The 22825-nt window shown below is 47.0% G+C and overlaps 2 protein-coding genes across 2 annotated transcripts in view; one reads left to right on the top strand and one right to left on the bottom strand.

Annotated features, from left to right (window-relative positions):
* The window catches only part of LOC143923342 (kinesin-like protein KIF13A), a 511776-nt gene that overhangs the window by 238858 nt on the left and 250093 nt on the right, over window positions 1–22825 (bottom strand). The window lies entirely within an intron of this gene.
* The window catches only part of LOC143925166 (uncharacterized), a 92224-nt gene that overhangs the window by 62460 nt on the left and 6939 nt on the right, over window positions 1–22825 (top strand). Inside the window, exons 8-9 of the mRNA XM_077449781.1 lie at window positions 1739–2095; window positions 9726–10082. Of these exons, the coding sequence (XP_077305907.1) occupies window positions 1739–2095; window positions 9726–10082 (714 nt within the window). The remainder of the gene's footprint in view (window positions 1–1738; window positions 2096–9725; window positions 10083–22825) is intronic.

Raw genomic sequence — 22825 nt, 5'->3', positions numbered from 1 at the left:
ACTAAAGGGGGCTAACCCTAACTGCCCTAACAGTTATTACAGTCACAAATGACACCCGCCGGGTGATCAGGGGGTTAAACCTTTATTAGGTAATAAATGGCGGGTGCCCTGAAACTATAAAAAAAATAACTAACCAACCAGCGTCACCTGTAACAGTTATATGGTGATCACTGGTGAAAGGGTTAACTAGGGGGCAATCAGGGGGCTTTATGCGGTAGTATATGGGGGTCCCTGGCGCTATAAAAAGCTGCGGCGAACCTAAATACCTACCTGCCTAACTAGCGTCACCTGTGACACTAATACAGCGATCAGAAAAACGATCGCTTATTAGGCTGGGTTCACACTGGAGCGATGCGGGAACGCCACGAATCCGCGGCGGGTTCCTGCATCGCATGCCTCCTGGCGGCAGTTCACACTGCCCTATGCGAACTGCTGGGAGTGTCAGTGAAATGTTAATGACACCCCCAGATCAGTTCGCATATCGCAGTGCGATCTGCAAACTCGGATCGCATGGTGTGAACACCCATGCGATCCGATTCTGCTGCGGACCAAAAAAAGCGTCCCGTGCGAATTTGCGGCGGGTGCGGCGAATGGCTGAACTCGAATCGCAGAGATCGGATGTGATTTGCACTGCAGTGCGGTGCGAATCACATCCGTTCTCATAAACCGCTGCAATGTGAACCCAGCCTTAGTGACACTGGCGGCGGGGGGTGATCACGGGGTTAAACCTTTATTGGGGGGGTAGGGGGGTACATTAGAACTAAAGGGGGCTAACCCTAACTGCCCTAACAGTTATTACAGTCACAAATGACACCAATGCAAAAAAAAAAATGCATTGGTGTCACTGTGACTGGGGGGGCAGGGGTAATTGGGGGGGGTGATCGGGGGGTAAAGGGGGGGTGTGAGTGTGCCTGGCATGTTCTACTGTGAAGTGTCGTGTTGGTGCAACTCACCGATCCTCTCTCCTCGGTGCCGGAACGAAAAATACCGACACAGAGGAGAGATTACATCACTTCCTCTCCTGTGTTTACATTACAGGAGAGGAAGTGATGTCACGAAGGATTTCCATTCGTCGGGAGCGATCGCGAGGGGGTGGCCATGAATGAATGGCCGCCCCCTCATCCCGGATCGCTCCCGAGCGAATACCGACCGCCGCAGGCACCGGGCGGGGGCCCGATCGGGCCCCCCACCCGCGGGAAGGCAGGGACGTAAATTTACGCCCATATGCCTGCCCGTGTCATTCTGCCGACGTATATCGTCGTGCGGCGGTCGGCAAGTGGTTAAGTAACACTGTACTTCTGAATACAGTTCTCAAACAAGAGAAATGCGCATTTCTGCCACTAGAGGGCACTGTATGGGGAAAAAATACAGTTTAGTTTGTTTGTGTACTCCCTCTTGTGCCTACTAGTTGGGTGATTGTTGGGATACAGTAGATGATAGATTTTATCCTCTCAGATCCCAATTGACAGGTAAGAGGGTAAATTTGTCTAACAAATTAGTTTATCTTCATTACCTTTAAATTATTCCTATTCATGTTCTCCACCACCACAGCATAATGTTTCCCTATAGTCTGCCCAGTAAATAGTTTTTTTTCTTTTCCTCCTCTCAGTAAAATGGTGAGACCAACAACTAGAGTCTGGAAACATTTTTAGAGTAAATCAACCATTCCGTGTCTATGTTTTGTATGTTTATAATAGTTTTAAAAGGTTTATATATGACCAAAATCTTGATATTACAGGACATGTCCCACCCATCTCCAGATGATGAGAAGGAAGAATACAAAATCCCACCATGTGACACAATTCCTGATGACTCTGGAGTCACATCACAGCACAACACTTGTGAAGAAGACCAAAATGAGAAAAGTGAGGAGGTTCCACATCAACAAAGCAACACTGACACAAACAAGGCAAGTCCACATGAAAGGGTTCTACATCAAGAATGTGACTCCTCCTCTGAGAAAACTAAAGGTGAACATGACCTTAAATCCTCATTGAAGACAGAACCTCCACAAAATGGCAAGGGCCTATGTGACAATGGCGGCAAAGGTGACAAAGAGGTGGCTTCAGATGGACTCCAGGGGACTCACAGACAGGTGAGGTTTATGTTTACATGAACTGAATACAAAATGTCTGGAAACACATTTTCCAGAAAGACCCAACAGTTTGTGGGATTTAAATGGCAGTGACCTCTGCACTAGTGAAGAGAGTTTTTTTTTTTTTTTTTTTTTTTAATAATTTTTATTAGGAAAATAAAGAAAATACAAAGATTTATGATCAGGCACGATCATTAAAGACAAGATATACATCAAGGTCATATCAAAGTCACGTCCTGGAGCGACATAGAACCACAAAGTGTAGAACATACCAAGACAGAGTTATCATGAAAAAAAAACTAAACAACAATGACCAGACTGGATAGATAGATCAGCTACTGTTTTGGACCCTAAATAGTACAGTCAATAACGATATATATATAAAAAAATAAAATAAAAACCAGTATCCCAGGGGCCAAGTGCCTAGCTGCAACTTAGAAAGCGATGTGTTGACTAAAATAAAGAGGAAAGAGAAAAACAGGGGGGACAAAGGGAGGGAGGGGGGGGGGTTCAGTGGTAAAGTCCGAAAGGGGTTCCTGGCGAATTGGAGAACTGCGGAGAGGTCTGAAGAGAGTCTTGATGGGGAGGGTTTCGGCCTCTGCATGAGAGACTCGCATTGGCATCAGGAAAGGAGCGGGACCTTGTAGATGAAGGAGAGTTGATCCAGCTCGCGTTGGTCTTGCATAGAGACGTTTGTGGTCATGAATAGTTGCCATCTGGCAAGAAAGTCAGCCTTTTGTTTATCATTCGAGAAGTCCATTGTGAGCCTCTCTGTGTATAGGAGTGATAGAAGGTCTTTGCGGAGTTGGGAGGCTGGAGGGCCAGAAGGCAGGAGCCAGAATCGTAGTATGAGACGGCGGGCCAACAGTAAGCACAACAAGGTCCAGTCCACTGTAGCTCGTGTGGGAAGAGATCCTGGAGAGGGTCTAGCGCTTGTTGAGGTAGACCAAGGTAGCAGGATAGGGTCTCAATAACCAAAGATTAGGAGGAGAGGTTCTCTAGGTAGTTTCATCAAGGTCACATCAAAAATGAAGGCCAAGACCTGGTCCCAAAAGGTAGAGATAACGGGACAAAACCATAAACGATGAGCGAGGGGTGGCTTCGGAAGATGACAATGAGGGCAGGAGGCCCCATTTGATGATGATTTGGAAGAAAGAAAAGGAATGTAGGCCCCGTGGGCAATCTTAAGCTGGGTTTCCCTCCAGGTTTCATTAGGCGTCAGGTTGAGGACTTTGTTTAGTCCGAGCAGAATTTTATGGACAAGATCTGAGTCTGGGAATGTAGAGGACCATCGTGCAAAAGAGGTGGAGGAAGCAGGTGGCTGTGATCGTTGTAGAAGCGGCTTGTAGATATCCGATATTTTAAAAGATTCGTTGCGTATCAGCTGATCCATGAAGCTTGATTGGAATCGACGGGAGGCCTCCTTACAAGTATGAGCAATGTAGCTGATGCATTGTTGGTAGTAGAAGAAGTGAGAGGAGGGAATCAGGAATGCGTCCTTCACTTTCTGAAAGGGGAGCGGTTTGCCGGTGATGGAGTCGCACAAAGAAGAAAGAAAGGACAGGCCCCGTGCCGACCATTCGGAAAAGGCCTTACAATGGAGACCTGGAGTGAAACATGGGTTACCTTGAATGGGTAAATGCGTAGATAAGAAAGGCGTAAGTCCGGCCAATTTTCTAGATTCTCTCCATGCTATTGCTGTGTCTCTGAAGACTAGGTTGTGTTGGTGGGGGAGGGGTACCGACTTCCAGCGGCAATGTAACAGGGCGGACAATGAGAAAGGGCGAGCCATAGCGGATTCCAAATCAAAATTAGAGTATCTGGACGAATGTGTAATCCAGTCTAGGCTTGTTCTGAGTAAACAGGCTAAATTATATAACCTAATGTTAGGTAGACTTATACCCCCATCGCCCCTGGGAAGGTGTAATTTTTTGAAAGCAATACGTGGTCTTTTGCCGTGCCATAAAAATTTAGAGATAGCAGATTCCAAAGAAGTAACATCTTTGTGTTTGAGCAGAAGAGGAAGAGTTTGCATAGGATATAATAGTTTGGCAAAGCTGACCATTTTTACAAGGTGGCACCTTCCCATGAGCGAGAGGGGCAGATCCATCCAGTTGGTCAATTTTTGCAATATTTTATTTAACAAAGGGGGATAGTTTAGCTGATATAAAGAAGAAGGCAATTTACCAATTTTGATTCCCAAGTAGGTGATGCAAGAAGATGCTACAGAAAATAGGGAGTCACTGACCCAGGGAGGAGTGGAGAGGGAGCCAATGGGTAAAATTTCACTCTTAGTATAATTAATGCGAAAGACTGAGCACAACCTAAACTCGTCAAATGTAGTTTTAATGGTGTGAATGTCAAGTGAGGGGTTAAAAGTGAAAATAAGGATGTCGTCAGCGAACAGGGATGTGCGGAGTTCCATGCCTCCAATTATTATGCCCTGGAGGGGAGCTGAATGAGACAGGTATCTGGAAAGGGGTTCCAAGGCTATGTTAAAAAGTAAAGGGGAAAGGGGGCATCCCTGCCTGGTACCTTTGTGTAAGGGGAAGTTAGGTGAGAGGAGGCCTGCCGCTACCAAACGGGCGGTTGGAGAGGAGTACATCGAGGAAATTAGGTGACTGAATGGGCCTGAGAAACCTAATTTAGATAGGGTCATGGATAGCCAGTCGAAACTGACGTTATCGAAAGCTTTCTCAGCATCTAATTTAATAATAGCATAGGAACCATTGGGGTCCTGTTTGGCAGATTCAAGAGCGAGTAAAACTTTGCGTATGTTTAGAGTGGCTGTCCGACCTTTGACAAAGCCCGATTGGGCAGGGTGGATTAGATGGGGGAGGATATCAGCTAACCTAGTGGCGACAATCTTGGAGAGGATTTTCACATCTAGATTAAGAAGGGAGATAGGTCTGTAAGAGCCGGGTTGTAACGGGTCTTTACCTTTCTTAGAGAGAAGCTTAATTACCGCTTGATTCCCGGATGGGAGGTAGGGACCCCCCGCCCAAATGGAGGAGTAAACCGAGAGGAGAGTGGGCGCTACAATATGGGTGAGATTTTTGTAAAAGTCACTCGTGAAGCCATCTGGGCCTGGCGCTTTATGAGGGTGCAGATGACGAATGGTAGATTCAATTTCAGCAAGAGTGATGGGGGCGTTGAGGGTCTCTAATTGTTGTGCCGATAGAGTGGGAAGTGTCACATTGTCTAAAAAAGCCTGAGCCTTTTCTCGTACTATGGGGTCAGGTGCATAAAGATCAGTGTAGTATTTCAGCATGGTCTCGTTTATGGCTTGTGGGGAAGAATGTGTCTGTCCCGTGTGATCCCAGAGGGATGTGATGTGGGTGGGGCGATGTCCTCCTTTACAAAGCCTGGAGAGGAGTTTTCCGGCTTTATTGCCATATTTATGAAGGGTAGCAGCCAAGTGAGCCCTCTTTGAACGTTCAAGAGTGTCAGCCCAGGTATCAAAAGCTGACTTGGCTGCAACCCACTCATCATGATGCAAGGTGGAATTGGAGGACGAGAGCTGACGTTGGGCAGCATGTAGCCTGGCACTGGCTAATTTGTAATGCTTGAGAGTGTTGTGTTTAAAGGATGTGGCATAACAGATAATGCGACCTCTAAGGTACGCTTTCCCCGCATCCCAAAAAAGATTCGGATCAGCCGCATGTAAGGCGTTTGCGGAGGAGTATTCCGCCCAGGCCTTATCCATGAATGTCAGAAAATCTGAATTATTAGCTAAGAAAGCTGGAAAGCGCCAAAGGTTAGGATGTGGAGGGAGATCCAGTCTGTCTAGGGAGATTGCCACTGGGGCATGGTCAGAAACCGCTATGTCGTGGATTTCAGATTCGGATACCAAGGTTATGAGCTCGTCTGAACCAAAAAAATGGTCAAGTCTGGCTAGGGATTTATGGGGGCTGGAATAGAACGTGAATTCTTTGTCAGTAGGGTGGCTGAGACGCCAAAGGTCTGTCATGTGTAGGGAATCCATGGTGGAGGTAAAGAGAGTAGGGATCATTAAGGAGTCATTCTGCGGTTGTTTTTTTGAGGAGGATCTATCAATCGAAGAGTGCATAACGTCATTAAAGTCACCCCCTACTAAATGAGGTAAGTGGGTGAATTTAAGTAACCACGAAGAAAGTTCAGAGTAGAATTGTTTAGAGGGGTTATTAGGGGCGTAAATAGTGGAAATAAACATATCCTTAGTGCCTATCCGTACCTCGGCGGTGAAGAAACGACCCATGTTATCCGAGAGAGTGGATAGAATTGTGCAGGGAAGGTTTTTGTGAATCAAGAGCAATACCCCGGCCTTCCGACCCACTGACTCGGCTCCATGAACTGATCCCACCCACATTTTTTGCATGCGTGGAAAATCGGAAGCGTGTAGGTGGGTCTCCTGTAATAAGGCAATGTCTGCTTTGAGTCTTTTAAGGTGTCGAAGGATCTTCATTCTCTTTTGGGGAGAGCGGAGACCCTTCACATTCCAGGAGACTACTCTAAGAGGAGCGGGATCAGTGGGTGTGAATGGCAGGATATGAGATACAGGTGATCGAGGATATTTAAAAGGCCTAGGCCGAGATCAATGGTGGTACAGGGCATAAGGTGTTGACCAGGGAAGCTTGACTGGTGGAGGAGAGAACCCAACAAGTCACGGGGAAGGAACCAGGGAAGGGCAGGAGAAAAAAGGGCATGGGGGGTAAACAATAAAAATAAAAGGATAATAATCAAACAAATAAACACCAGCATGTACTTCTCTTTTTTCTGCATGAGTTCACTGTGCATAAGGGGGAAGCTCTCCAGCAGAGCCCCGCAGGAACAGGGGTAAAATGCGGGCAGTGTCGTAGTGTCGCTGGAAGCCCGCCGGACTAGGATATGTGTCACAGCGTAACGAGTAAAAGGTGGACGGGTGAAGCAATACACAGTGGAGTCATGCTAAAATCTAAACAAGTAGAGGAACAGAACAAAAGCCGGTATGGCAATGAAATCCTATACAACAACTGAATCAACGGTACAAAGATAAGATTGTAAACGTGGTATAATAAACAAAAACCTGAACAATCGTCCAAGGACGCGAGCGTGAAGCCGAGGAGGAGTAGGCCATTTGTTGAAAACTCGTGGCGTCCGTTGACCAAAGCCTACAGGACCAGTAGAGTATCAGCTCCCAGTGTAAAGTGATGTAAAACGAGGGAAAGATGGATAGAGGACTTTCAGCGGGGAAAGTTGCGGTGCCGATGGTCCGGATCCGAAGCTCGGAATCGTTTAGGGGAATCCTTCCTGGGGCTCCTCTGGTCCAAGGCACGGAGAGTAGAGGCAGACTTGGAAGGAGTATTCAGGGAAGGATCTGAACGAAGTGAGCGTACAAAAGCCTCCGCTTCAGAGGGGTCCTGGAAGGACAGTTGCTCCCCTTTGGGGGACTTGAGACGAAGCACGGCAGGGAATGCCAGAGAGAACTTAATTTGTAATTTAAACAGTTCTGAGCAGATCGGTTGGAAGGCTTTCCGTTTTTTTGATACTTCAATAGAATAGTCCGCGAAAATCAAAATCTTGACCCCATCACTTGCACTGGGGAAGACTGCCGGAAAGCTTGTAGGATTGCGGCTTTGTCCGCGTAGTTCAGATATTTGGCAATGATAGGACGGGGAGTTTTGCGATCCGCATTAAATGATCCTATGCGGTGTGCCCTTTCCACCGTAAAGGGGCCTGTAAGACCGAGTGCTTCCGGGATGCGTTTCGCGCAAAAGTCGCCCAGATTGGCGTTGGGGAGCGATTCAGGGACACCAACGAAACGCAGGCTGGATCATCTGGATCTGTTCTCTAAATCGTCCAGCTTTTGGAAGACAAATTGAAGCGCTTTTTCCTGCGATCGCTCAGTGGCTTGGGATTGATACAGATCATCCTCTGCCTCAGAGATTCTATGTTCAAGGTCATCAAGTCTGGTAGCATGCTCTGTGATTTGGGCTTTGATTTGATGCATCCCAGCCTGTATGACTTTCTCCACAGAAGCTGTGATCATGGGAGACAGCAGGGCAGCCACAGCTTGTGCTATGCGATTAGTGTGTCCATCATCCCCCGGGGGCGGCTGGTGTGAAGCAGCATTAGGGTTGTGAGGGGGCTGTACAGTGTGCCCACGGTGGTGTGGTGGACCTGAGGTAGCTGGGGGTGTTGGGGTGGCGACCCCGCTTACCTCCATGTCTGTGTCCGGTCGATCTGCTGCACAGGCCTGAGAAGGAGGAGCGGAGTGGGCCAGAGCCGAGTAGGCCGATGCCGGGGGCTCAATTTGCGGCCGGTCCGCGGGGCGCCGCCGCGGTCGCGTACTAGCGGGATCCCGTCTTTTCGACAAATCGATCCATAGGAGCGGGGATCGTGGGGGACCACCCGGAGCCTTGGTGGAGCACTGGGGCCGCTGTAGCCAGATTTTCAGGCCGATTTGTTGGGCTCTGCAGCGGGAGCTAGGCGGGAGCGCAGCTAGCTCATGCGGCGCCTGAACCGGAAGTGTGAAGAGAGTTTAATCATTGCTTTGATATATCCTAATTAATATGCATCACTAATTTACTAACCAACATAGCAGCCTGCATAATAAACAAAATATATAGTATAGCACAACCAAAAAACTCATAAATCAAGTCCAAATATTGACAAAATTCCACCTTAGTGACAGTTCATTGATATCCAGTGACTTCAGTGACCCTCACCTCTAGCTGGAATGCCTGCCCACATCCCAATGTTGACCCCACTACAGAGTCACACACGCCTGTAGTGATATCTCTCAGGATGCCTCGGGGGAAACCCTTGCTCCTCATGGTGTTCCTGGATAAGACAGTCCTCCTCTCAGGTTCTCACAATATGGACCCCACTACAGAGTCACACACGACTGTAGTAATATCTCTCAGGATGCCTCAGGGAAACCATTGCTCCTCCTGGTGTTCCTGGACAAGACAAACCTCCTGCTGGGTTCTCATGATATGGACCCCACTACAGAGTCACACACGACTGTAGTAATATCTCTCAGGATGCCTCGGGGGAAACCCTTCCTCCTCATGGTGTTCCTGGATAAGACAGACCTCCTCTCAGGTTCTCACAATATGGACCCCACTACAGAGTCACACACGACTGTAGTAATATCTCTCAGGATGCCTCAGGGAAACCCTTGCTCCTCCTGGTGTTCCTGGACAAGACAAACCTCCTGCTGGATTCTCATGATATGGACCCCACTACAGAGTCACACACGACTGTAGTAATATCTCTCAGGATGCCTCGGGGGAAACCCTTCCTCCTCATGGTGTTCCTGGATAAGACAGTCTTCCTCTCAGGTTCTCACAATATGGATCCCACTACAGAGTCACACACGACTGTAGTAATATTTCTCAGGATGCCTCAGGGAAACCCTTGCTCCTCCTGGTGTTCCTGGACAAGACAGACCACCTCCTGGGTTCTCATGATATAGACCCCACTACAGAGTCACAAACGCCTGGTGAAATATCTCTCAGGATACCTCTGGAACACGAATCCTCATCACAGTGCCCCTAGACAGCTCAGACCTCCTCCCGGGATCATTCAGCATGTTCACATATTATAATCATCATGTGACTATGCCTTTTAAATTTATTAAGCTTGTAAATATTACTTGATATTACAGGACACATCTCACCCATCTCCAGATGTTGAGATGGAAGAATCCAGCAACATCTTGCCAAGTGACACAATTCCTGATGACTCCGGAGTCACATCACATCAGCACACTTGTGAAGAAAACCAAAATGAGAAAACTGAGGAAGTTCCACATGAACAAAGCATTACTGACACAAACAAAGCAAGTTCACATGACAGCGTTCTACGTCAAGAATGTGTGTTCTCCTCCGAGAAACCAAAAGCTGAACTTGACCTGAAAACCTCATCAAAGATTGAAATGCAAAATGACAAGGGCCTCTGTGACAATGGCAGAGAAAGTGACAAAGAAGTGGCTTCAGATGGACTCCAGAGAACTTGCAGACAGGTAAGGTTTAGATTTGCAGCAGAAGTTGAATAGAAAATGTCTGGAGAAATATTTTCAAGGCAGACCTAACAGACTTAGGTATTTACAGGGAAGTGACCACTGAACTAGAGAACTGCACTGCCTAAATGGACCTTTAGTACTCTTTTATACATTTAAAAAGATTAGATTACTAGTCATAATAGGGTTAATTTACTAAACCGAAGAGTGCAAAATCTGGTGCAGCTGTGCATGGTAGCCAACCAGCTTTGCCAGTACCCTGAGCCTGGGTGAAAGAGGATGAGGAGGATGAGGACGGCTTGGTCATCCACTCTACCAATTCTTCGGCATATTGTGGCTCAACACGTCCAACTGCAGAAAATAAGGACAAGCGTGTCCCATGGCCACATGCTGATAAGGATGCACCGTGTCCACAACCAGCACTGTTGCCTCTAGCATCAGGGCCTGCTTGCCCTTTTTTATTGGCTCGTGAGTGTCTGCCTCTCCTTGTTGGCCTTCCAGACATACTAATGGCCTGCAGGGAGATGTAGCTGCACAAAGCTGGGAAGTATGTACTGCATCTAGCAGAATCAACTGCCTGCCTGTAGTATTATTAGTATGAGAACACCAGCAATTGGGGTAGCTTTATGTGCACACTGTGCAGAGTACACAGTAAACCAACTGTAATTACTGCAGCTGCCTGCGATATAGGATCAGAAGAACACCAGCAATTGAGGTAGCTTTATGTGCACACTGTGCAGAGTACACAGTACACCAACTGTAATTACTGCAGCTGCCTGCGGTATAGGATCAGCAGAACACCAGCAATTATGGTAGCTTTAGGTGTACACTGTGCAGATGGCACAATACACCGACTGTAAATAATGTCAGCATTTGCCTGAAAGCATTGATCATACATTGATTTCCATAAAACAGCATCAGAGACCTGTTTCGATAAACCTTTAAATTCTAATGTACTTTCATCAGCTAAAACATCTACAAATTCCATATTACTTTTCTACTCACCAAATATAAAACTCGTCAGTTTCCCCGCTGTACTCGAAATTCAAGTCTGTCAAGACTTCTGTATATCTGAAATTCTCCGGTCTTTCACAGTCAATCGATCAAATTTTCTTCTAGGTTCTTTTCAATCTTTGCGAAGTTAATTTCTGTTCATCACTTCATTCCCCTCTGATCAAAGGATGGAAGTGGAAAAAAAACTTTCGACTTATGATTGACTGGATGACTGAGCCAATGTAAAAAATCGCTCGCAATGTAAAAAATATTTCAATTGTCTTATATATATATCTCTTATATATATCTGGTGAGACTGATTGAGATTGTGAGACGGATTTCCTTAATGAGTTCTGAGTCAGCGTAATTCAAAAATGTGTATTTATTTGTACACATTTAAATAGAAAAGAATACTTACAAAAATAGTACAATGATAATCATTAGTATCTTTCTTTCTTATCAATATATCAAGCCATGTGGTCTATTGTACTTATTTAAAATGGCCGAATAACCCTTTGTATGCTAAAAAATCTGTGTGCATGAGATGTGTCCTTCAGAGATGTTCCTTCTAGCTGCAGAAATGTTCAAGAGAAGGACAGACCCCCAATCTTATGACTATATCAACCAAAGTCTCTAATTTCCCGCCCGAAAGATAACTCCTCCTTTACAGAAGTGTGGGCTAATGAGTGATTACTATAGCAATCTAACATCTGTCAGGATGTAGGAGGGGAGAAAGAACTTTAGACTTTAAACATCATCTCATTTTACATAGGATAGATTTCTAAAAGCATATATATATATAGCGATACCCTCACTTAAGAGGGCCGCAAGTTTGGTTTGGGTCCTGAGCACAGCTCCGCCAACCCCCCGGCAATCTGCTCTACCCACTTTGGCACAGTTAGTATCTAGCAATACACATTAAATCGCTTATACTCTAAATATGTGTGTGTGCGTGGGTGGATAACTCAAGCTCATAGACAATCCTTGAAAGTATATAACTGACTTTACTTATTGTTTTTATAAAAGGAATAACATGAATCAAACATTTGGATTGCAACACATAATAAGGTCCCTGCAGTAACCAGTAATAAAGATAAATAGAGCAATCAGCATAATAAAGTATTGCTATGCAACTCTAGCGCTGCCCTTTTTCAGCTACTTCCCCACATGGGTAAACACCCAGCACTGTCTACCTATGCAGTCAGGCCTGACTGATCTAAATGGAAGTCCAGTAAAACAATATTCGCTAGCAATCTTTCGGTGGTGCACTTGAAGAACAGCTTTGTAATCCAAACGTATAATAAAGATAAAGCATCTGTCTTTAAACAGCTCTCACCACTCGGACAAGTCCAAGTCCGGTTTCTCTGCCTTTTCGTCTAGGAACAGGAATCCACCGACCTCCCAGTCTTCAATCCTTCTGGTGTACTGCAGCAAAGATGAAAAAAATGTCTCTCAGGTGCAACTAAGCTGGCAGAGAGCTCTTTGGAAAAGAGCACAAGGCCCAGGCTTCAGGCCCTGTGCTTTCAGCAGTCCAGCACAGACCTCCTCTTGCTAGGAGAGAGGGGGGTGTCCAAAGAGGAAGAACTAGGCCTCTCTCCCTCCTTATATATCCTCCCCCATGAGTCTTTGAGACATAACTCAAAGCATCCTGGGAACCAGCGGGGTTCTGGGAACAGTAGTTTTATAGTTCTTAAAGAGACCCCACTACACACTCCCCCCGCTTAAACTCTTTGGTCCCCAAAGATAAACTTTTAACACATATCCTGTACCAATTTTGAAAGTGCTGAGTATGATGTTGGTACAGGGAATTTCCACCAGAACTCAGAGGTGGGATTCCCTGTCCCACAGGTCACACTGACATGAGTGGCCTGCCTAACTGTGCCAGAGAGTGAGCTGGGGTTGCCCTCCACCAAATGGTCAGTGGAAGGATTAGAGCGTTCAGCACTTCTTCTAGCAGTCACAACAGAGTCCTCAGAGCTCTCCCCCATTTGAGAGTAGGTTAGCTTCTTGGGGGGTCTCACAACTCGGCGAGCTCTCTGTTCTCTTGGGACTTCAGGCTCTGGTGCCACAGGCTCTACTTCAGGAACACATTCTGACAGCATCACTGGTTCTGGAACATTGGTTCCTTCCTCTTCTGAGTAAATGCTAGGGATATCTTTCCAGCCTTCAGGCACACCACTAGATGGAATGAACTCTGTAGCTTCTGGGTTCAGTGTCCCATCCTGTGTATCCTCAGTATGTGGGAGATCTATGGCAGAATTTCCTGGAGTTGATGAAGGCCACAGCCACTCAAGCTCTCCTTTTTCACCTTCACCTCGTTGGGAATTTTGTCCATCTCTAACCCTGGAGGTCTGAGACCGAGTGCTAGGTCCCGGGGTATCCAGAATGGAAACAGATTCAGGTGGACTTCTCACTGGAGGTATTCTGACTGCTTCAGTAAGCGGGAGCAAATGATTCCTGTGCCAAGTCTTCAAGGGCCCCACTTTCCCCTCTGGTTTTAGCTTATACACAGGCAATCCAGGTAGCTTTCTGCAAATGACATAGGGCTCCGATCTCCATCTATCAGCAAGCTTGTGCTTCCCAGGGATCCCCAGATTGCGTAGCAGTACACGGTCCCCAGGCTGCAGGTGTTGCACTCGAACCTTCAGATCGAAGTTCCTCTTGTTGCGGGCTCCCCTTTGGTCCGAGGCCGCCTGAGCTCGTTCATGGGCCACTTTCAAATTGTGTCTAAGTCGGTCCACATATCCCTTGTGGGAGGTAGCAGAGGCATGGTCTAGGGAAATGCCAAAGGCCAGATCCACCGGCAATCTTGCTTCTCTCCCAAACATGAGCCGGTAGGGGGAGTAACCCGTCACATCACTTGTGGTGCAGTTGTAAGCGTGCACCAGAGCTGATATGTGTTGGCTCCAGTGTTGCTTCTTCTCTGTCTCTAGAGTTCCAAGCATGTTTAGTAAGGTCCGATTAAACCTCTCAGGTTGGGCATCTCCTTGTGGATGATAAGGTGTAGTCCTGGTCTTCTCTACTCCCAATGAGTCCAGTAGGTTCCGGATCAGACGACTCTCAAAGTCCCTTCCTTGGTCTGAGTGGATTCTCTGTGGTAATCCATAGTGGACAAAGTATTTTTCCATGAGCACCTTGGCCACAGTGGAGGCCTTTTGGTCTTTGGTGGGGAAAGCCTGGGCATAACGGGTGAAATGATCGGTTACCACCAGAACATTTCCCAATCCACTCAAATCGGGTTCGAGGCAGAGAAAGTCAATGCACACCAGATCCATTGGACCCTGACTCTGTAGGTGGCCCATTGGGGCAGCTTGATGGGGTAGAGTCTTCCTCTGGATGCATCGTGCACAAGAACGGCAATATTCCTCCACTTCTGCCCTCATACAGGGCCAATAGAACCGGCTTCTGACAAGCTGGAAAGTTCTCTCCGCCCCTAGATGGCCATGCTGGTCATGTAAGGCAATTAGTATCGTCTCTCGGTGCTTCTCTGGGAGAAACAACTGCCACTTATCTTCTGAGTTATCAGAGGGGCCCCTTCGGTAGACCACTCCCTGATGTACTTGTAGCTTATCCAACTCTTTCCTCAGCAGGCGAGCCTCCTTGGAAGGGTGATGTCGAAGTCCCTCTGGATTCTCGTTCTCCAAAGCTTCAAGGACCAATCTCCCCATGGGGTCTTCCAATTGGTCATAGCTCAGCTCCTTTCTGGACAGCTTTGGCAGGAGTTCCTCTGCTAGTTGAGTTACCCCACAGTAGGGTTGAGGGACTCCCTCTGCGGTGACTCCTATCTCCTCTGCTCTGGGGCCCCCTCTTGCTTGAAACTCAGCACCCTGACAGAGTGCTCGCACTCCTTCCGGTGCTACCTGGGTCCAGTCTTCCCAGTCATTGACCATGACATGAGATCTTCGGGACAGGGCATCTGCATCCCTATTTCCAGCCCCTGGTCTGTACTTTAGACTGAAGTTGAATCCGGATAATGCAGCCAACCATCTGTGTCCGGTTGCATCTAACTTTGCAGTAGTGAAGAGGTAGGTCAGAGGATTGTTATCTGTCTTTACGGTAAACTCCGCCCCATAGAGATAGTCCTTCAGTTTGTCTACTACTGCCCATTTGAGGGCCAAGAACTCCAATTTATGAGTGGGGTAGTTCTTCTCGGAGGGAGTCAGGCTCCGGCTCACATAGGCCACTGGTCGCAGCTGCCCTTCATACTCTTGATAGAGCACTCCGCCTAGGCCCTCATGACTGGCATCGACATGTAGCTCATATGGTCTGGTGGGGTCGGCATAGGCCAGGACTGGGGCCGTGGTAAGGCTCCTCTTCAAGGTTCAGAAAGCCTCTTCACACCTTGGGTTCCACTGATCTTGAACCGACTCACCGGCCCTCCTAGGTCCCAAGCCATCCTCTTCTCCTTCAGTCTTGAGCAATTCGTTTAGTGGCTTGGCAATCCGGGCAAACCCATTAACAAATCTTCTATAATAGGAGCAGAACCCCAAGAAAGATCTGAGCTCTGTGACTGTTGTCGGTCTTGGCCAAGAGGTAACTGCCTCCAACTTCTCAGGGTCTGTAGCCACTCCCTTTTCAGACACTATGTGTCCCAGATAGTTCACAGAGGATTGGTAAAACCGGCACTTCTCGGGAGAAAGCTTGAGTCCCTCTTCGCTGAGTCTTCTCAACACCTTCTCCAACCTGGCCTCATGTTCTTCCAAAGTCTTCCCGAAGACAATGACATCGTCCAAGTACACAAGGACTTCTATGAGGTTCATGTCTCCAACGGTCTTCTCCATGAGGCGTTGAAAGGTAGCAGGGGCTCCAGACAGGCCCTGAGGCATTCTGTTGAATTCAAAGAATCCCACTGGGGTTATGAAAACTGTCTTCTCTCGGTCTTCCTGGTGCATGGGGATTTGGTAGTACCCACTCTTGAGGTCCATTACACTGAACCACTTGGCACCAGCCAAACTCTGTAGGGCATCCTCTATTCTCGGTGTGGTATACTGGTCAGGGATGGTCCTCCTGTTGAGAGTCCTGTAGTCGATACAAAGCCTCAACGACCCATTCTTCTTTCTGACCACCACTATGGGGGAGGCATAGGGACTTCTAGACTCCCGAATCACACCAGTCTTCTTCAACTCCGCAAGCTGCTCCCTCAGATCCTCCAGGTCAGCTAGAGGGACCCGCCTAACCCTTTCCCTGAAGGGTTTGTCTTCTTGGAGGCAGATTCGGTGGGTGGCACTCCTGGCACATCCCACATCAAACTCATCCTTTGAGAAAATCCTCTCCCATCTAGTCAGCTGGGCCTTGGCTCTCTCCTTCCAGGCTCCAGGTAGGTCCGGGTTCTCCATGGAAAGTTTTTCCCAAACATCTCCTCCTGCACCCGTTCCTTTTACTTCTGACCAGCTGACTGGGGCCGCAGGGCTCACCTGCCCCAACAGCATTCTGGCAGGGATCTCTATGGGTCTCTCCGTAGGGTTTCTCACACTCACTGGGACTCTTCCTCGAGCCTTCTTCAGGGCCTTGATTGAAATCACTTCCGGTATCACTTCCAGGCCGGAGTGATCCTCCCTTGGATCGGATTCCAGCATGACAAAGGGGCCAGGCTGCTCCCAGGTAAGCTTCACCGTGGCCCTGAGGCAGGCTACCTCTCCGGGCTGCAGCACCACTCCCTCTCTCCCAAGTCTCCACACCTTCCCTATCCCCTCTCCTGGGGTCTTCTGCTCTAGGACCAACCGTTGGTAGGCTGTCTTCAGCATGGGATGGATATTGGGATCTTGATGGTTACTCGTCTCCACTAGAGGGGTCAGAAGTCTTCGCACCAGATCCGTATTGGTCCCTATGATGAGGGACATCTTGCTGGCCCCGGGCGGTCTAGGACACACAACTGCCAGGGTGTCAAACACCTCTGTTTTCCCCGCCACAGATGGATCGAAGGTCAGCTTTATGGGCAGGTAACCATCGTAGGGGAAACTCTGAGTTCCCAGGCCCCATATCTCCAGCTCTTCTATCTTCTGTATAGGCAAATGGCTCAAGTGCCTATCATAGAAGTCTCTGTACAACAAAGTCACTTGAGCTCCAGTGTCCAGGAGGGCCTTCGTGTAGACTCCTTCCACCTGGATGGAGACAGTGGGGGACGGGCCGACCAATTCTTCTGGGTAAGGCCGGGTTGAGGCCACCCTCTTCTGGGGACCCGTCTTCATCCAGTTGGTTTTAGACTTTATTCTTTTTCGAACCTGGTATGCATTGACCCTCCCCACAGTAATGGGAGTACAAACCCGCTGAGGGATGTTATTGTCTCTTATTTGTAGGCATTCCTTCTGAGGGGTCTGGTTTTCTCTCTCTCTCTTCCTTCTATTCAGTTTGGAGTTCACTGAAAGACATGGGCACCCGGTTGACTCCCTCACCGGGGCCCTCTGAAGTTTCCCGCCGGCTGGCGGTTATCTATCTTCTTCTTCTTGGGACTGGAACATCTACTGGCGAAGTGGCCACTGCCCCCACAGTTGTAGCATAGCATCTCTTCTCGGTCTCGAGTGGGGCTTGGTGTTGGTGTATCTGGAAACAACTCCTTTCTAGGACTTGGTTTCTTGGCTCCCCCTTGACCTTTCGCCATCATAGCAGTCAACATCTCCATCACCTGGGACATCTGTAACTTCAAAGTGTCCAGCTCCTTATCTCTAGCGGGAGTCATGGCCGGTGTAACTATTGCTACCGGTTGGTTGACGGGCTCGGTGAGATCTTCTTCCCTTTTCTCTTCCAGTAGGGCCTCTTCCTCTCTGATCATTCGGATGAGGTCAGTGTACTCCAGACTCTTCCCATCCTGTCGGGCACGCAGTGTCCATGCAATAGGATCCATGGGTTGAGCTCCCCTCAGTACCTGTTGAGTACGGGCCTCATCTACTTTTCCTGGGCTGATCCCCTTCTTTAGGATCATCTTATGCAAGATTTTATCTAAACGTCCCATGTAGTCTGATAGTTTTTCACCTTTCTTCTGGTAGCAATGCTCTAACTGATAAGCAAGCTCAGAGATTTTCTCTGTCCCACCAAACACAGTCTGTAGTACATCTAGGTACTCCTGCGCATTACAGTCTGTCCTGCTCATCTTCAGGTTGCGTACGGCCTCTAGAGCAGGCCCCTTTAGACTTTCCACAATCCTCTGCTTCTTTCTGCGCTCTGGAACTTCCCATTCCTCTAGTGCCTGAGTTGCGCTATCTAACCAATCTTCAAATCCCTCTTCTTCCGAAGGTACAGGTTTCCTCCCTGAAAACATCTGGAGTTTTCTGTACCCCGACATCGGGTAATCTGTGGGATCCTTCTTGCACTGGGCCACAATCTCCCCCAGGACAGCACACAGTTCTGCGCTAAGGGTGGCCGGTGCTGATCTGAGACTCTCGGGTGAGATACGGGCCGCAGCCTGCGGTGATCCCGTTGGCGATGGCTCCTCCTTTGTTGCGTGCGCCAACCTATAGGATCTGTTGTCTTGTGTCCGTACACGGTTGCGCTTGCAAGCCTCCGGCATCCCATCCCAGTATTCCACTAGCGCATACTGATATGAGATGTCTGGGTCTGATTTTATCTCCATCACGCATGGTTCATGGTCTGGGGACACTGACTTCATTAACTCCTCTACGGTCTCTGTCGACCATTTCTCCCCTGGGAGGCTAATGACCACTGACTGACTTGGGTCGGCCTTAGCCGCTTCACACCACGCTCTGACTCCCTGTGGGTCCATGCCGGTACCTCTGGCGTGTTCACCGCTGTCTCAGAAATCCCGGATTTACGAGCCCCCACGTATAGCGATACCCTCACTTAAGAGGGCCGCAAGTTTGGTTTGGGTCCTGAGCACAGCTCCGCCAACCCCCCGGCAACCTGCTCTACCCACTTTGGCACAGTTAGTATCTAGCAATACACATTAAATCGCTTATACTCTAAATATGTGTGTGTGCGTGGGTGGATAACTCAAGCTCATAGACAATCCTTGAAAGTATATAACTGACTTTACTTATTGTTTTTATAAAAGGAATAACATGAATCAAACATTTGGATTGCAACACATAATCAGGTCCCTGCAGTAACCAGTAATAAAGATAAATAGAGCAATCAGCATAATAAAGTATTGCTATGCAACTCTAGCGCTGCCCTTTTTCAGCTACTTCCCCACATGGGTAAACACCCAGCACTGTCTACCTATGCAGTCAGGCCTGACTGATCTAAATGGAAGTCCAGTAAAACAATATTCGCTAGCAATCTTTCGGTGGTGCACTTGAAGAACAGCTTTGTAATCCAAACGTATAATAAAGATAAAGCATCTGTCTTTAAACAGCTCTCACCACTCGGACAAGTCCAAGTCCGGTTTCTCTGCCTTTTCGTCTAGGAACAGGAATCCACCGACCTCCCAGTCTTCAATCCTTCTGGTGTACTGCAGCAAAGATGAAAAAAATGTCTCTCAGGTGCAACTAAGCTGGCAGAGAGCTCTTTGGAAAAGAGCACAAGGCCCAGGCTTCAGGCCCTGTGCTTTCAGCAGTCCAGCACAGACCTCCTCTTGCTAGGAGAGAGGGGGGTGTCCAAAGAGGAAGAACTAGGCCTCTCCCCCTCCTTATATATCCTCCCCCATGAGCATTGAGACATAACTCAAAGCATCCTGGGAACCAGCGGGGTTCTGGGAACAGTAGTTTTATAGTTCTTAAAGAGACCCCGCTACATATATATATATATATATATATATATATATATATATATATATATATAATGAGCTGGGGAAGTTAAACATAAACAACATTTATCAAAATCCTGACAGGTTTTAAATGTTTACATTTTCAATCATCGCACGTCATAACATAGAATTAATTGACTCAAACTTTTCTTTCACACATTATGGAATATTCATATTTTAAATTAAGTATAATAAAGCCAATTAAAATTTAGATATTAAGAATATAACACCTGCGATATAGGATCAGCAGAACACCAGCAATTATGGTAGCTTTAGGTGCACACTGTGCAGATGGCACAATACACCGACTGTAATTAGTGCAGCTGCCTGCCTGCGGTATAGGATCAGAAGAACACCAGCAATTGGGGTAGCTTTATGTGCACACTGTGCAGAGAACACAGTACACCAACTGTAATTACTGCAGCTGCCTGCGGTATAGGATCAGCAGAACATCAGCAATTGGGGTAGCTTTAGGTGCACACTGTGCAGATGGCAGAATACACTGACTGTAATTGCTACAGCTGCCTGCGGATAGGATCAGCAGAACACTAGCAATTAGGGTAGTTTTAGGTGTACACTGTGCAGATGGCACAATACACCAACTGTAATTGCTACAGCTGCCTGCCTGCGGTATAGGATCAGAAGAACACCAGCAATTGGACTAGCTTTTTGTGCACACTGTGCAGAGAACACAGTACACCAACTGTAATTACTGCAGCTGCCTGCGGTATAGGATCAGCAGAACATCAGCAATTGGGGTAGCTTTAGGTGCACACTGTGCAGATGGCAGAATACACTGACTGTAATTGCTACAGCTGCCTGCAGATAGGATCAGCAGAACACTAGCAATTAGGGTAGTTTTAGGTGTACACTGTGCAGATGGCACAATACACCAACTGTAATTGCTACAGCTGCCTGCCTGCGGTATAGGATCAGAAGAACACCAGCAATTGGACTAGCTTTTTGTGCACACTGTGCAGAGAACACAGTACACCAACTGTAATTACTGCAGCTGCCTGCGGTATAGGATCAGCAGAACATCAGCAATTGGGGTAGCTTTAGGTGCACACTGTGCAGATGGCAGAATACACTGACTGTAATTGCTACAGCTGCCTGCGGATAGGATCAGCAGAACACTAGCAATTAGGGTAGTTTTAGGTGTACACTGTGCAGATGGCACAATACACCAACTGTAATTGCTACAGCTGCCTGCCTGTGGTATAGGATCAGCAGAATACCAGCAATTGGGGTAGCTTTATGTGCACACTGTGCAGATGGCACAGTGCACCGACTGTAATTGCTACAGCTTCCTGCACAGAGGATCAGCAGAACACCAGCAATTGGGGTGGCTTTAGCATCTTACCTGGGCTAAAAAAAACAGACCCGGTCTGTTGCTCAGTGGTCCAAAGTCCTCTTTTCTGATGAGAGCAAATTTTGCATCTCATTTGGAAACCAAGGACCCAGAGTATGGAGGAAGAAAAAGAGGCACACACTGCAAGAAGCTTGAAGTCCAGTGTGAACTTTCCACAGTCTGTGTTGATTTGGGGAGCCATGTCATCTGCTGGGGTTGGTCCACTGTGCTTCATTAAGTCCAGGGCCAAGGCAGCCGTCTACCAGGAGATTTTAGAGAACTTCATGCTTCCTTCCACAGACGAGCTCTATGGGGATGCTGACTTTGTTTTCCAGCAGGACTTGGCACCTGCCCACACTGCCAAAAGCACCAAAACCTGGTTCAATGACTGTGGGATTACTGTGCTTGATTGGCCAGCAAACTCACCTGACCTGAACCCCATAGAGAATTTATGGGGCATTGCCAAGAGAAAGATGAGAGACATGAGACCGAACAATGCAGAAGAGCTAAAGGCCGCGATTGAAGCATCCTGGTCTTCCATAACACCTCAGCAGGGGTACAGGCTGATAGTGTCCATGCCACGCCGCATTGAGTGGCCCAAACCAAGTACTGAGTACATATGCATGCTTCTACTTTTCAAAGGTCCGATATTGTTCTATGTACAAGCCTTGTTTTATTGATTGCATGTAAGATTCTAATTTTCTGAGATTGTGGATTTGGGGTTTTCATGAGCTGTAAGCCATAATCTTCACAATGATGACAAATCACGGCTTGAACTATCTTGCTTTGCATGTAATGAGTCTATCTCATATATTAGTTTCACCTTTTAAGTTGCATTAGAGAATTAAATTAACTTTTGCACAATATTCAAATTTTTCGAGTATCACCTGTATTTTACATTCAGTCCCTGTCCCTCAAGATGCTTACAACCTAAGGTCCCTAACTCACATTGAAACATACACAGGAGAAGGGACATTTTCTAGCAATACTACTGAACCTTCCTGGAATGGAGCTTTACAAAATAGTTGACTGAATGCAAAGTAAAAGTCAATTGAATGAAATTAAATTGCAGAATCAATTTCCTTCTGTGACGTGACTGATCAAAAAAAAACATTTTTTGTTTTCTGGAAAAATTGCAAAAAAAGAAGAGTGTGGCATTTGTTTTTTTTGTTTTTATTGATAAATAATATATCTATGACATGGTATTCAAACTATATAACATGAAGACCTTAATGAAAGATATCTGTGATTTTATGTAAAATATTAAATTATTGCAAGCTCTCTTAGCTGAAGACAGGCAAACCCTGGAATACAATTTAAGTAACACTGTACTTCTGAATACAGTTCTCAAACAAGAGAAATGCACATTTCTGCCACTAGAGGGCACTGTATGGGGAAATAATACAGTTTAGTTTGTTTGTGTACTCCCTCTTGTGCCTACTAGTTGGGTGATTGTTGGGATACAGTAGATGATAGATTTTATCCTCTCAGATCCCAATTGACAGGTAAGAGAGTAAATTTGTCTAACAAATTAGTTTAACTTCATTACCTTTAAATTATTCCTATTCATGTTCTCCACAACCACAGCATAATGTTTCCCTATAGTCTGCCCAGTAAATAGTTTTTTTTCTTTTCCTCCTCTCAGTAAAATGGTGAGACCAACAACTAGAGTCTGGAAACATTTTTAGAGTAAATCAACCATTC

Source organism: Lithobates pipiens, unplaced genomic scaffold (genome assembly GCF_037356315.1).
Source record: "Lithobates pipiens isolate NorthernLeopardFrog02 unplaced genomic scaffold, aLitPip1_a1.2 Scaffold_22, whole genome shotgun sequence".
Lineage (NCBI taxonomy): Eukaryota > Metazoa > Chordata > Amphibia > Anura > Ranidae > Lithobates > Lithobates pipiens.
Note: the sequence above shows the minus strand (reverse complement) of the source record. Positions and strands in the feature narration are given on the sequence as shown.